General features: G+C 44.0%; 1 protein-coding gene across 5 annotated transcripts in view; it reads right to left on the bottom strand.

Moving 5' to 3' along the window:
• Nucleotides 1–15991, bottom strand: part of mid2 (midline 2) — a 220751-nt gene that overhangs the window by 72442 nt on the left and 132318 nt on the right. For 3 of the 5 annotated variants that reach the window (XM_049483848.1, XM_049483847.1, XM_049483850.1), the window contains one exon: nucleotides 13521–14296. In XM_049483848.1, the coding sequence (XP_049339805.1) occupies nucleotides 13521–14240 (720 nt within the window). In that variant the 5' untranslated portion in view covers nucleotides 14241–14296. The remainder of the gene's footprint in view (nucleotides 1–13520; nucleotides 14297–15991) is intronic. The other 2 variants (XM_049483849.1, XM_022683564.2) reach the window with 1 other exon arrangement.

The following is a 15991-nucleotide window of genomic DNA, read 5'->3' as shown; positions in this document are numbered from 1 at the left end:
GGTTAGGGTCGTTTTCGCTTCATCGCGGGCGGGTTTTAGGTGCGGAGCGGAGCGGAGATCCGCTCGGTTAGGGTTGTTTTCACTTCATCGCGGGCGGGTTTTAGGTGCGGAGCGGAGATCCGCTCGGTTAGGGTCGGTTTCGTTTCATCGCGGGCGGGTTTTAGGTGCGGAGCTGAGATCCGCTGGGTTAGGGTCGGTTGTGCTTCATCGCGGGTGGGTTTTAGGTGCGGACCGGAGCGGAGCGGAGTCGAGATCCGCTCGGTTTCGCTTCATAGCGGGAGATTTTAGGTGCGGAGCGGGGAGGAGGCGACCCAGGTCTAGCCTATCCTATCCTATCCTAGCCTAGCCTAGCCTATCTGGCTACGTGCCTGTATGATTGCATCATCATGCACTGACGTAGCCCGGCTATGTTCAGGGCTGCAGTGAACTGACGCCGCTAAAAAACGCCTGTCTGAAAATAATACATATCGATATATCACAAAAATGATAGCACCGTTATTGAAACATTTCTTACCACGATAAATACCGATATCGAAATATTGTCCAGGCCTAAATCAAAACTAAGTATATACTTTTTAGTGACCCATTCCTTTAAGGGTTTCACTACCTCCCGAAGTTGCACTGTCTGCCAAACCTCCTAGCTTCAGTAATCTTTGCCAGTTCACAGGCAGGACTGAAAAAAAGCACATCCTCCCCTCCACTTTGGCACTAACTGAACACAGGGCTGTATAAAAGCGAGCCTGTGAAAGAAGGTGAGTGCCACTGTGAGCTTTCCTGTGTGCCTCCGCTGATCCCTCCATTAGCCTACACTGGTTGTGATCTAAAATGGAAAGGTATCTGATGGCTCAGACTGGCAGTCAGACAGACAGGAAGCGCTTCTAATGAGGCTATTATCTCCTAACACGGTGCCTCCCGGGCCGGTATTGGCACAGGCAGGGGAATGGGGACACGTGCCCTGAGCATGCAGGTTCTAGCTACTGGCCAGTGCTGAGCGCGAGTAAACAGCTAGTCATACAAACAAAGCAAGCCTAGACACAAACAGAGCGAGACACGCAGGCTTTGATATGAATCAGAAGGACGACACAGTCAAAGCAAAGATTAGAATTCTCTAAAGTATTACTATTCATTGTTCCCTGTGCCTCTGACTACAATAGATCCAAATAATGATCAAGCCACCTCCGCTGTGGTTGAACAGTTAAAGAGGTATCAATTGCATGAAGCTCCACTTTTTTTTTTTTTTGCTGTAAATTTTTGCAAGGGATGCACCAAATAAAGCTCTTTACATTTTTCCTCAAGATAAATAAAAAGACAGAATATTTTATAAGAATGGCTAATTTATATTTTAAGTCATATTGCAATGCGTCCTTTAACATTAGGACTTTTTAGGCAGTTGTTCAGGGTTCTTGCACCATTTTAAACGTCAAATTTAATGCTTTTCAAGTCATTTTTAAGACCTCAATAAATATAATTTAAGACCCCAAAATCTAGTCATAATTTCTTTGGCAACCTTTAGTTCTTTTCCCACTAATTTTAGCTAGCTTGCCTCTAATGTTAGTTCTCTCCCTGGTAATGTTAGCTAGCTTGCTGCTAATGTTAGCTAGCTCTCCTGTAATGTTAGATAGCTCACCGTTAATATTAGCTAGCTCTCCAGTAACATTAGCTAGCTCTTCGCTAACCTTAGTTCTCTCTCCGGTAACATTAGCTAGCTTGCTGCTTATGTTAGCTAGCACTCTGCTAAGATTAGTTCTCTCTCCAGTAACCTTAGCTAGCTCTTCGCTAACCTTAGTTCCCTCCATGGTAATGTTAGCTAACTTGCAGCCAATGTTAGCTAACTCTCCTCTAACATAAGTTCTCTCTATCATATGTTCCTTCTATGGTAATGTTAGCTAATTTGCAGCTAATGTTAGATAGCTATCTGCTAACCTTTGTTCTCTCACCGGTAACGTTAGCTAACTTGCCCCTAATGTTAATATGTGATTTCCCACCGGCATTAAACAGACCGTCTGAAAATGAAATACCTACAGCAAATTTGCAGTAAATTTTAAATAATTTAAGACTTTTTAAGGACCAATAGGAACCCTGTTGTTAAATACACATACTGCCTGACCCCTCCCACACCACCAATGTTCTGGGATGCTACTGTATATATTTAATAAATACACATGTAATGTTTAAATTATACAAGCAGAGTAAGATATTCAGGATATTCAGTAAGATGTGAATCAAAGCAAAGGTTTTAATCTCAAACCTATAACAATATTTTACAACACAACATCTTTCAGACTACTATGGGTGTTTTTTTTTTTTGTTAGACACACTTTGGCTATTGTAAGTCTGTATTAGAGCTGCACAATATGGGCAAAAAAATATGTTTGTTAACCTTATTGGATACCCTGATATTGTAAAATGCAATGTAAAGTAGTTTGGTGTGTATGTTTACTATGGACCTCTACCTCATTCTGCCTCCAGCCTCCTCATGTCATGTGAGCACAGCATGCAGCGTGCAGAGCTTCCTCTGTTGCTGCACATACTATATAATGCAATTTGAGTTTACTGTTATTCCAGCTATTATTGCAGATTTTGCTGTGTATTTAGCATGAAAACTATAACCACGATAACAAAAAAATATATATATATATATATATATATATATATATATATATATATATATATATATATATATATATATATATGATGTATCATAGCGCCCTAGTCCATATACTGATTTAAAATTCACAGTCTTGGATTATAAATTATGGATTTTCCAAAAAAAAAAGCTCTATTTCTGTTCATGCTTTCTCTATTGCCTGACCAACCCCACAAGCGTTCAGTGATCAGTGTTGTGAGCTGATCATCGGGCCACCGTCTTTGCCGTCAGACAGCATAACAAATGGTTTATTCAGAAAATTAATTTGCGGAAATGATCCTGGGCTCTTCTGCCAATGAGTTAAGTGGCATCAATTTGGACAAGCATGGAAATATCTAAAAGAGTGACTCACATGGCTTGTCTGGGAAATGGCTTTACATTTGATTTTGTGTAACACAATTAGCTCCTGCTGAATTTGCCCAGATTCGAATGTCACGGTGATTCGCTTCTCCCCGCAAAGGCAAACCTCGCCAGTACCTCCAATGAATCACCCACCCTAAATCTGGCCCTGGGGTCCCAGTGCTTTTTTTTCTGCAGATGAGATGCTTTGGAAAGAATCGTTGGGTTGAATGACGGAGGGCCTGAAGCCCAAACACTAGGATCTAGCCTGCCACGGGCAGGTGTGTGCGGCTTCACTAAGGAATGCTGGGGTTTGCTGTTCTCAGAGTTTCATCCAGCCGGTATTGTGACACGAAGCTAAGAAAGAGGGTGGAGGAAAAGAACGATGAGCAAGCTCTCATCATTGTGCTGACAGCATGAGTTACGACGATTGCGAGTAGAGATGAGCAACCAAAACGATTGTGCTTAAGGAGAAAGCTCATTATAATCGAAGGTTTTATGGTTTGTTGTTTTAGTAGACAAGGCAGTCCTTTGAGATACCGAAGTTGCAGTAAATCATTTGACAGAGATTACCATGACAGGAAAATGAATTATTAAAGTAGTGGAATTTAGATCTCATTGTGAAGATGCTGTGTGGTCTTGGCCCAGCTTCCTTGTGGTAAATTACAACATTCCTGCAGTTCCCTGAATGTTAGACTCTAATTCCGACACTTAAAGATGAACCGATCAGTGTTTTTGAGGTCAATACCAAACACTGATTGTTGTTCAGTATGATTGGTTGGTCAATGATACCGATTGAGGGTGGGGAGGAATGCTACATTGGCCGATTAAGGCAAACTTACCTCTTACTCATTCTAAAAAAAAGAGATTAGAGTTCAGTGCAGGCTCTGATGAGTGTCTACAGCTGTGCCTGAGCTTCGTAGTTCTGTCTTGTGTTTGAACAAGAAACTGCAACTTGACATTAATTAACGAACAATAATTTTGCGTGACAATAACAATAAAAGTCTTCCAACTATCCTAAAAGACTCAAGGTCAGTAAGGCAGTTCTCTTTTCACGTTTGAATTAGCCATAAAATAAAAACAAGGTCTTGCTTATGTTGGAAAAGCTTTGCAATAAAAGTCATCCTTCACACAGACAAATTTCCAGCCCTCAAATCTACAAATCCGCTATGATCCTAGTTCAACTAACAGAACTCTGTTCTGTGAGACTTTAGCCCAGTGGAGATGCTCTTGTTTACAGGGAAGCACATGGCCTGCCACGTGCAAGGACTTGCCATTTAAAGCCTCGTTGAGGGTGTTGAGTGAGTCAGCCTGGCATCCTGGATCGTTGGTCCTTGCTGCCCCTTTCTGCATTCCATCCATCCCTCTCCTACTTCAACTCCTCATTCCTATTCTTGGACAGAGTAAAGAAGAGAGGTCTGCTGTGACAGAGGCTTCACTGGAGCTTGTTGACTGGACGTTCTTCAGAAAGTCATCAAAGGCCAGAAGTGTTGCCTACATTTGGCAAACTTAAATTTTCTCTAAAGGTGTTTGTTTTCCAACACTAGCCTTTTTCTTACATGTCTGGGTGCGTAAGCTCTGGGATTTTGAACATTCGGACAAGTGTGAAAGTTGTATTCAACCAAAGCAGAGTACAAATCTGTGGTATTGGTGCAATTTGTGGTCTTGAGTTTGCTTAAAGTGGACTCTGGTGCAGTTTGGTGTAGAGGCCATTCGCTCCCTGTGCCATGTGTGGGGTTGCGTGATTGGTTAAGTCTGTAACATGACTGCTTTATATTGCATTAAATTATATTAAAACCCCTTTAATACCCCACATTTCTGCTAACCTGCTTGCAGAAAAGTGACAATTGCAATTGCAATGCAATAACAATGAATCCACAGTTCAGTTCAAGTTCACATGTGTAAAAAACAAGCAAGCAATAATAAGCCCTTCCCTCAAACAAACCCAGTATCAGTTTGTGTGCAGACTAATTAGTTCGGGACAAGTGTAAAAAAACACCCTTAATGCTTGAACCTCTGGATTCCTAAAACCCAAAGCCAGGTTATGTGTTTTTAAACGCAGTCCCTGTCTGGTCTCTGGACTTGAAGATAAGGCTGGTAACTAGCGTGGACCCTCTTCACTGCCAGCCCTCTTCACAAGAGACAAAACTGGCTCGCTGGCATGCCGTGTAAACATGTTTTGAATGGGGGATGAAACGGTATGCTGACGGCAAGACTGACAAGGGCTGTTTTCTTGGAGGGTTCACAGCAAAGACGTGGCCTAGTTCTTCAGCCACAGGAGACCAAGGCGGGTGTTTTGAGATTCACAACAAGGCCGAGTGTAATCTGGCGGCGGCAGACAGAAGAGCTACTCTTCTCTCTAAACTTCATCTTGGTCCCTAATTGGCTACATAAAAGAGGAATGTTTCTTTTTACAACAACAATCTGGATGATAGTTTGGAAAATGCAGAGATTTCTTTCTGAAGTTCTGTCACGAGTTGCTTCTTCCCAGTGCATAAGTGGTACACTGCGAAAAGCTTATGAAGCAGAGTGGGTTTCAAGTCAAGCGTTGCATCACGCCACAATTGGGGTCTCAAATACGGGAAGAATACAAGAAATTCTTGGGCCAAAAACTGCAGACTTAGCTGTGTCAGTGATACATTCTGTTAGCATTCTGTGCCAAGTAGTCAATAGGGTGAGAAAACATCTTCATTAGCCGCAAAGCAGCTTTGGCCTCAGTGAATGCATGTGGACCCAACAGTCAGGGGATAAGCCCATTTAATCCACGCAAGCGGTAACGGATACTGAGTGACAGGGAGTCAGGTTTGCACGGAACGCTGTTACTCCTCTGGGACTGGAGTGATGGGTGACAGGCAGTTGAAGGGTACACTGTAGGGAAAGGCGCAGAGGCGCAGGTAAGGATGCGCGGAGATTGTGAAGACGTGAAGACAGGCTGAGTGTCTTACACCAGCTCCCACTGAGAGATGATAAAAACCCACTAAGCTTCCTCCTATGCACTGCAGTTTCACATAACTGCAATGTAAAAGCACATGCTGTGACCTGCAATGACTTTTACCATGGGTTCATGATTTCTTCACCAGCAAAAGAAATTGTTTTAGGACAAATTGTCTCAATAAAATGAGACTCTGACAGTGCATATGCTCACCATTCGTTTCAATTTGAGTCAATAATAAACTCAGCCTCAAGACTAAATTACAACCAGTCAGTTTATTAGAAACATATATTGGCATTTTGTATGGCCCTCATATTTTATAGGACCATTTTATAAGAATACAAATACTCTTTGTAATTGTGTCCTCAAATGGCACATGATTTTTTTTTTACGTCAGAAACAAGGCTAGATTAAGAATGGTCCATCACAAAAATTATTAATATAAACCAACTGGCATAACTTTATGACAACCTTCTTGATTCTACACACATTATCAACCGTTGTCCTGTATATGTTTCTTTGTATACTTTATTATCCTCATTTCACCCTGTTCTTCAAGGTCAGAACTCTACAGGACCACAAAAGAGAAGCTATTTTTTGGGGTGGTGGTTCATTCTCAGTTTTGCAGTGACACTGACATGATGATGGTCTGTCAGTGTGTTGTGCTGGTATGACTGGATCAGACACATCAGTGCTTCTGGAGTTTTTAAACACCTCAGCATCACTGAGAATACTAGGACTGAGAAGAGTAAGCAATGTCCACTGGACAGTATCCTGATGAAGCACTACAAGTTGACCAACACAAACTGTGCAGGAACAGATTTACAGCTTCTCCTGTCTCTGGCTTTACATCTACATATTCGACCAGCTGTATAGGAATGTCTAATAGGGTGGACAGTGAGTGGACACAGTGTTTAAGAACTCCAGCAGCACTGCTTTTAAGTATGATTAGAGTTTAAGAGGTCAAACAGTGAATAATGCTTGGATAGTGGATGGTTAACAACTAATAACTGTCTATAACACTGAGTTTACATAATTAATGTAGACATTAATCCACAAACAAGTTACTCCATGCTTTTCCAAAGGGTAGCAGTGAAAATTATGCCTTTGCTGATACAAGTGAAGGCAACTACAGTCACTGGAATGTTCCATTAGAACTACAGTTGAAATCTGTGAAGCCATACCTGGTCATGAATGTCTTACATCTCACTGCTAATGTCCTCCCTATGGCAGGTTTTAAAGGGCTGACAATTTTTGCAATCAGACATGAAATTATGTTTTTCAATATCACTTTGTAATTTAACACAGATGTTCGCCAACAAGGTGGTGCAACAACATAGATGTTTAGAAGAATACGCTGTTTTGAATAAATGTACTTATACTCCTGATCTGTCCTGGTATGTCTGCTCTAGCTGTCTGTCACTGTTTCTTCTTTATTTTTGTTCATGGTTGGAGAAAAAATATAAAATTAACAGCAACACCAACACCAACATTGTCCTCTGGAGAAATCAGCAATAAAAATCATACTGTCCATGTTTTGAGCACCTCTTGCTCTTTAGAGAGCTACTGACGAGGGAGTAAAACCATTCATGGACTCTGACTCCGGCTATGGCATGATCCTGATCCTGCATGCCCCTGTGCCGGAAATAAAAAGACTTTGCGCAAGTGCATTGTAATGCAGGATGTGTAATTATGTTGACAGCGCAAACTATTTTTACCTCCTCCGAGTCCTAATCTCCCAGAGTAATTAGTGTGCATGGCGGAGGGCTTAGCGTTAGCGTAGCATATAAACAGGAGGTATGACGGGGGGGATAAGGCCGCACGCTGAGACAGTCTTCATCCTGGCAGCTCCCGGGAGCCACTGGCTCTCTCTGTCACCAGCTTTCCACACAGCCGAGAGGTGACGCGTCCGTTTTTAGCAGCCCATTAAAGGATGGCTCGATGCTATAAAGCATGCATGAACGGCACGGCGATTCCTTTAAAGGAAGCAGCTGAAGGACTGGGGGCCAACACCACTTTGTGGGTTGAATGTGGTACAGCAAGATGGAAAAGGTTGCCACTATTTAATGCTAGCTGTGACAAGACACGTCTTTAGGATATAAAATGTAATCAGAAAAAAAAACGAAATATACGTAAGTTGTTTCTAATTTTAGGTGAAGGGTAGGGTGAAGACAAGTACATGTCCCTGACACATCTAAAGCCAGCCACAGATAAAGCAGCATCACTGGGTAGCTAATTTACTTGAAGAAAAGAGCTGTATTTATAGCCCTATTTATAGCCACCATCTAATAGATGCCAATGCTGAACAACATTGCTGATGGCAATCAAAATGAACCAGGATTCAGACCAGCAATTCCCCAGATCATAGTGACAGTGCCTGGACCACTCGGAGCCCAAAAATCCATACTTTTGACAGCATTTCTCTACTTGTTGCTTGTTGGAAAGTGAGCAAAAATACATAATTGCAACTCGTTTTGGTCAAAACTATGATGACTTGTTAAGATGCCTTTTAAGGAGTGAAAAACCTTTATCTGGGTTTGCAACACATAGGCCAAACTGCTTTTTCTCTGACATCTTATTCTTTTTTGTCTAAAAGGCATGTCCTGACTTGCCTGGCCTTGACGTTAACCTCAAAGGCAGCGAGATAAGATTGAGGTCCTTCGTCTTCCGCCCCGGCTCATTGGCAGGGTGAGAGATAAGGGAAGCAGAGAAGAATGAGCCAAGGTCTCTGTCATGGACAGTGAGGGTCCCTTGGGAGGAGGCAAAAGAGATTTGGGATTACTCTGAAAGAGGGGGGAAGCAGGAATAGGTCCCAGACGTGGTTCATAAGCGTGGCCTGTCTCACGCTCCTCGGCTGAAATATTCCCCCAGGAGGGACAAAGATCTGGCAAGCAGACAGGGTGCTGCAGAGGAAGGCGGAACATGCCGGAATGTCCATAGCAGCTCGAGGTGGAGAGGAGCCACAGGAAATTCCTGCCCAGGATTGCCCTTTGACATTCCAGCAGGGAGTGGAAAAACTCAAAGCATCCTCGGAAGGTGGGGAGTGACCCGGGGCGGCCAGCCCTCGGACTGAAAAGTCAAAATATCTTTAAACAGACACAGTGGATGCAGGGAGATTAAAAGGCTTTTCTTTCTTCCAGCCTTCAACTGTTTCAATTGTAATCCATAAGCAGCACAATTAGGCAGAAGCAGAGGGGCTTTGGCTGATATGCTGTCCTTGTCAAATCGGGCAAAAGTGCACGCGCTGACAAAGACGGAGGACGACTTCGAGATTCAGCACTTTTAAATCCAGAAACGAGAAGATGAGCTTAATAGGACCTAGTCGGGGGTCACATTGCAATACAGAAAAGGGAAAGACAGCAGTCAAATAGGTAATGCAAATAACTGCGAAGAATTCCTGCACACCGTATTATGAAAGGGCCGGTACGAATAAATGGCAGAACATGAGTGTACGCATGAGACATTCCATGAATAACTAATACACAAATCCTATTTCAAAGAAGAGCAAGATTGAGTGAAATAATCTCTTAAAACCAGAGTCACTACAGCTTTTAATCCCTCTCCCTGGGCATCACTGATATGGCCCTTCCTGCTTGCTACTGAAGATGACATTTGTGTTGCCATACACTTCTCACTTTGGCACTTTACAATGCAGTAGAAAAATGCATGAGAAACTTCTGGAGGTGAAAAGTAAAATAGTAGAAATCTCAGTAGAAGGATCACTGGGTCATATACAGTAGCTGATAACTGTACCTGCCCACTCTTAAAAGCTTTCTGTTCACTCTCTGCATTAATTGTGTATGGGGAAGAGTGGGCTTTGAGAACTTCAACAACAAGCTCTTCTATTAATCTCTGATAACCTGTCATGATATCTTCTAATAATACATCCATCTGGCAGTGTGCATGTGAGGCTCTTGTGCATGAATAGCTTACCACATACACACAGGTTTCAAAAGAGCCATTAGAAATCCAGCAAACCGACACATGAACGCTAGCAATCGTGGCAGAACCTGTGCAAAATCTCAGAGAGAGAGAGAGAAAAAGGACAGCCAGTGCCCTAAAAAGTGACGGTAATTTGCAGCTAAGCTATTACAACTATCTTTAAATTATTCCAATGCGTTAGGGCGGTCCTATTTAGAGTCAGCCTCTATTCCATGATCATTTCTGTAGGTCAGAGAACCACTGCGAGGACTTCCCTGCATCTTTCATTACTCTGAAAGCCGTGCCCACACAATACACATTGCTTTATTAGCACACTGCATAGGCCCTATCTTTCCCCAGCACATTTTGCTAAAGGGGTGGGTGTGGAATCAGGTCATGCTGGCAGCAAAAGAGAAAATCTGTCTTGGGAGCTTGCGAGAGGAGAACCCAGCTCCTATCACCATCGAGCTCTGCTGCCTTGCACTTGCAGCCTCGGAACAGGCCGATAATAGCAGCATTTAGAAAGTGACCTGGCTGCCCCAGCGACGGGTAAGGATGGAGCGGCAGTGGGAGCGTGAGTCGATGTCTGCTGAGCCAGGGCTCATATCGCCGGGAGAAGATAGACGGCTTCCTTAAGGAGCTTAAACTAAGAGGCCCCTGCCGCCAAATGGGGTGGAACTTTAATCAACGCCGACTGCTGTGACTTGCAACTTCTCCAAAATAGAAATTAAGCCTTTAATCGCCCCCTTTTTTTCATATGTCATATTTCGGATGTGTAGAAAAAAACAACACACACATACAGTAAGCCTAATCCTGGGGCATGTGCGAGAGTGCGGCTGTCATGCTTTGAAGGCATCAGCGTGCTCTCTTATGTAAGTCACGTCAGGACATGGGAGAGTGTTGGGATCAATCTGTGGACGGCACACAGCCACTGAGAGTAGAGACGAGACCCACACATAATATTTGCTTTGGCTCGCAGTGTTGCCATTTAATTCTGGAGTGGGCGTGTTGAGGACTTGATGAGACTTTAAAAGGACTGTGGCTCATTAGCTCTCCAAGCGAAAGCACGCAAACTCAACCCGGCCACTGAAGTACCTGCCCCTCCATCAATTAGTCGCCAGCCGGCTGTGACACGAGGCCAGCTGGCTGCATCTGATCCACTGGGGTAGAGGACTATCTGGGAGATAGCAAAGGCTCTGCAGGATGCAAGTAGCAAACTGGCCTGACCACTATCGCACAACTCACACAACTTACACAACTTACTGGCCTACGGCTGCACTCTTTCCAGGTGAAATGAGGATCATCTTGGGCCAAGTACTTGATGGTGCCAAGGTACAACCTTCTCTAATTCCGGACGAGCCCCCAATTCTGTTAAGACCTGGTTTTGGATCAGGCTGTTACAGAAAATGAGAGTGTGCTTTCTCTTCAGACCCTCTGCCAGACCAAACAGTGGACACAGTTGAGTTGTATAAATCAATATCATTTATTCAGTCAATGGTAAACATGACTTAAGGGGTGAGCATATGCCAAAATAACACGAAACGTAACTACACACTAATCACATACAACTAGTTATGCATAAAATAAAGGTAAGTACAATACACAGAATTTCCATAACACCCTGTTACCAAATCAGGAAAAAAATGGCAATCGACACAAAAACGTATTTACCTTATACTTAGAAATAAATATAAAAAAAAAATCAATATGCCATATAAAAAAGCCAAGAAGCAGGTGCTGGATTACTCTGAGAACGATAGATTCTTTTTTTCCAGGTCATCAAAGGGGAGGAGTCCTATATGTCTCTTTCCATGTCAGACTTTTTCAGGCCTTTTTATATCATCTATTTCATCTAGTGGCCAAAAACAGTACTGCACTCTTCCAAAACAGGCAAATCCACACACTAAACAGCAGCAGCAGACAAACAATAGGGTCAAAATACAGCTTACAAACCAAATTTTGGGTTGCGCTCAGGACGGACATAGATTAAAAGTTGGCACTGCTGAGCTCAACTATATCCCTCCCCTCTCCCCAGGTTGTTGATTGGGAGTTCAAAGTCAAGCAAGTTCAAAGTTGCAGCAAGGGAACATTCAAATTAGCTGCTGGAATGGAGAGAGACATCTTCAGCACCAGACGTTCTGCGCAAGAAGTCTACACATTAAAGTGCATTTCAAATTAGCAGCCTTCAACACTAGAAAAAAAAACCCTCACAAAACTGGCTTTAACAAGCGGAGCAAAGCTGGAACAGAGGCTGAACTCTTGCCACTGCAGCTGAATTTGTGCTTAACACGCAATATCTTCAACATAACAGGTAATTAAAAAGAAAACAGTCCACTGAACTAGTTTAAGCTGCGGGACTCCTTTCAAGCCGATGGAAATAAAATCTCCACTGTATGAGTCATGACAATTTCTGCCTCTGTAAGAGGAGCATGGGACAATAGAGGCAGAACTTTCTCAGGTATCGACTTTGTGTTTCGTGGCATGGCCACATTCACATCCTTGAAGACCAGAGGGGGAAAACATCAATGATCGGAATTTCCTTTATGTGAGATGGTGTGAACAGAGAGGTCAGCGTGAATAGCGGATCACAGGGAGATCACGTGTACTCACAATGGCGGCCATCATAATGATGATGCATACCTTCAGTGACGGGCTATTCATGAGGGCAGATTACGATGGGGCTTCAATGTCAGGTCTTTATTCTTTTTGGGAGGCTTCGTGTTCATAGATCCGTTCCATGAGAACGGGCGCAACACACCACACGACTAACCTGCACACACCTTAACGTCCTCTGTCCTTGCAACATGAGCCCCGCAGAGATGATTACCACAATAGGTGAAAAATGTTCTGCTAAGGTTTCTGGGGCCAAGTGCTATAAAAAAGGTGTTACTTTGGGATCAGCAGCCTTTGTTGGGTGGTGGTTAGATCGTAAAAAAATGATGAGGTGTTTTTTGTGTATATTTCCATGTTTGTGTGTATTTGTGTGAGTCTGTGTGAAAGCGCATGTGACACAGCCTCAGCTGTGAGAGAGAGAGAACACTGAGAGCGCAGAGGCTCTGTGGACTGAATGAGTCCTTGTGTTTGAGGCCTGATTCAGCAGGGTGGTGCTTTGTGGTGGGAGAGCACTGAACAGAGCCTGGCTTTAGGGGAGTGCAGACTCATCTACTATGATAATGGCTTCAGCTCAATAGAGCAGCTGGACAGGGGCTAGGGCCATGTGGGCTGAGCTTCACTTCCAACATTTTAAACACATTACGGAACAAGATGTCAGCGCGGGGTGGACGCTGCTTACAGCATGAGGCTAATGAGAGGGAATGAAAAGGATGAGGAACTAAAAGAAAAGCATGGAGCTCATAATAATCATGTCCGCACACACTCAGAGTGATCTCTCTCTTTATGGCTGAAGAATATTGAATTATTGCAAACAGCCTTGGGAAGACCAGTGGGAAACAGCCAACTTCAAACACCAAACATGCCTAGTCTGATTGATCACAACTGGGAAAGTCTGTGTAAATTAGATTTATTTTAGCGTATCTCTGTGCAAATAGAAATAGTGACTGCTTGTGATTTTTTTGGAACACTGACTGAAGCATGAAGAAGCATGACTAAAGCAGATCATGCAAAGATACAAATGGACTGAGGAGTCCCAGCAACAGAAAGAAAAAAGGGCAGCAGACTGACCTTGAGCTTGTCGAATCGATCGCTGAGGGAGGTGACCTGGTGCTCGCGGTGCCTCCCCACCAGCTTGCACAGGGCGCAGATGAGCTGGTCGTCCACCACGCAGTACATGTTCACCTTCTCGTTCTCGTGCTCGAGACAGGCCAGGCCGCGCAGGTGGGCATCAGCCACAGGTTCCAGCAGCCGGTGGCTGGTGAAGGGCTTCTTGTTGGGGTGCGTGGCGCGCAGGCACCGGTCACAGTACGACACCTCGCACGTCACGCATGTCTTGACAGCCTCCCTCGGAGGCTCCTGCTCGCAGAACTGGCAGGCCACTCGCTGCTCGGCCGACATGATGCCACCGACGCTGCCGTTTGCGGCCGGGCTTGACCGCGCGCTCCCACCTCCGCCAACGAGAGTGGCGCTGTAGGGCCGCGGGCGGCGGCTCTCGCTGGGCGAGTTGGGCCCGCTGACGGAGGCTTTCTGGAAGCGGTCAATGATGTTCTGCAGCGTCACATTGCGCTTGAGGCCCTCCAGCCCGCGCTGATTCAGCGTGATGACGTAGCGGCAGGTGGGGCACTGGAAGGCGGAGACAGACTCAAGTGGCTTGGTGCTCGAGCAGTGTGAGACCAGGATGCGGTGGGCGCAGTTGAAGCACAGGCTGTGAGCGCAGGGCAGCAGCAGGGGGTCCTCAAACAGCTCCAAGCAGATCGGGCAGGTCAGCTCGGACTCCAGGGTTTCCATCTTCAGTCAGACCGATCTAAAGGTGACATCAAATCCCACAGAAGCTGGTCAGTCACCTGCGTGGCAGATAGCCGGGGGTTAGTGGCAAGCAGTCACCCACCCGCCCCCACCACCCAGGCAGCACAGGTAGCAGCTAAGGTGACATTCCTCCATTTTCAAGATTGCAGGATAAATGTAATGGCCAAACTTTTTGAACTTTCGAATTTTGGAGAGGTTTTGGGAAGAAATGGAGAGGAATGTCACCTTGATATAAAGCAAGCTGGTTAATAATGGCAAACAAGTTAGTTTTCTTTGTTTTCAGAATGTCCAGTTCATGTCACAGAGAAATTATTGTCCAGCAGAGTTTAGTTTCCCTGCTCAAATATACATTTTAAATCTGGACACTTATCGGTGAGTTTAATTACATGTATTTTAGTATTGAAATTACCAAACTGTGCTAGACCACGGTACTCTATGGCCAGAACGGGACATGTAATGATACAAAACATCAAATCAATTCAAATTTATTTGTATAGCGCTTTTTACAACTGGTGTTGGCACTAAGCAGCTTTACAGAAACATGATCACAGGACAAAGAATCAGGCAAAACAGTGAGCGCGGAGGCAAGGAAAAACTCCCTCAGAGCTGCAGGAGGAGGAAGAAACCTTGGGAGGACCAACCTTGCATCAAAGCTAAAGCAAAAGTTCTACCAGCAGACTGTAATGCTGATGTACTTATCTTGCTGATGATAAGGCCTACCCCAAAAACGTATAATTATATAACTTGTAATTTTGTTATTCAGTAATTTGTTAAAATTTGTAAAGATTAAAGTTTTTCTTCTTGCCTCTGGAGTCTGAATGAAATTGACGTTAGTGGAATCAATAAACTTTGGTGATTTTGTAATAATGTGTTCACAGAGTGGATGTGCGATCCATGTAATTAGTGACTGGCTAGAAGGCTAAATTTGACACTGCCAGTGTACCATTCATAGGAAAAGCAGGTCAAGTAGGGTCAGCTACTTTTGACAGCACAAAAGGTAGAAACATTTGCCTGGATGTGACAAATACATGCACACTGCCACCTGTGCACTCACTGCTTTACACCTGGCTGAACCCCAGTTTAGCACAGCTACTCTGTGTCTCTCAAGTCACAGCAAATCCAACGCATGACCTCCCCTAAAAGTCTTTGGAGAGCGAGACAGCTCTTTCTGAGGGTGCATTAAAGGCGCTCTGCAAGACATTTTTTTTTTCTGTCTACTTCTACTTTTTTTTTATACAGCTGCCTCTGTCTCTGCATCAGCTCTTTAGTAGACCGAGTGTGCCGGATCAGAATGCTAAATTCCACTATGATTGATCTAAAGGGGTCCGGAACATGAAAAGTGCATTGCGAAGCGTAGATATGACTTACAGTTCTGCAGAACCTCAGGCTAGATACTTCCCAGAGAAGTGATTAGAAATATGGGATTTGACAAAAGTGATTGTGCTGTGCATTTGTCAGACAGTCAGAATGCCAGGGAGTTATCTGAACACTATCTGGGACCACCCTAAAATTGCTGTGTGAAAGAATGCTTTTATGATGAGTCTTGCGGTGTTTCATTACATGCACATGTTTAAAACATTGCTTTTTATAGGGCTGGCAGGGTTACTTTAAATACTCATTTATTTTTTGTTTTGTTAAATATGGATGCGGAAAAGAAGACTCTCACTAATCAATGACGTCAGGCTTTGAGAATAGGGGGAAAAGAGGCCCACTGTAGTTGAGAGTTTAATAAA

Source organism: Astyanax mexicanus, chromosome 10 (assembly GCF_023375975.1).
Source record: "Astyanax mexicanus isolate ESR-SI-001 chromosome 10, AstMex3_surface, whole genome shotgun sequence".
NCBI lineage: Eukaryota > Metazoa > Chordata > Actinopteri > Characiformes > Acestrorhamphidae > Astyanax > Astyanax mexicanus.
Note: the sequence above shows the minus strand (reverse complement) of the source record. Positions and strands in the feature narration are given on the sequence as shown.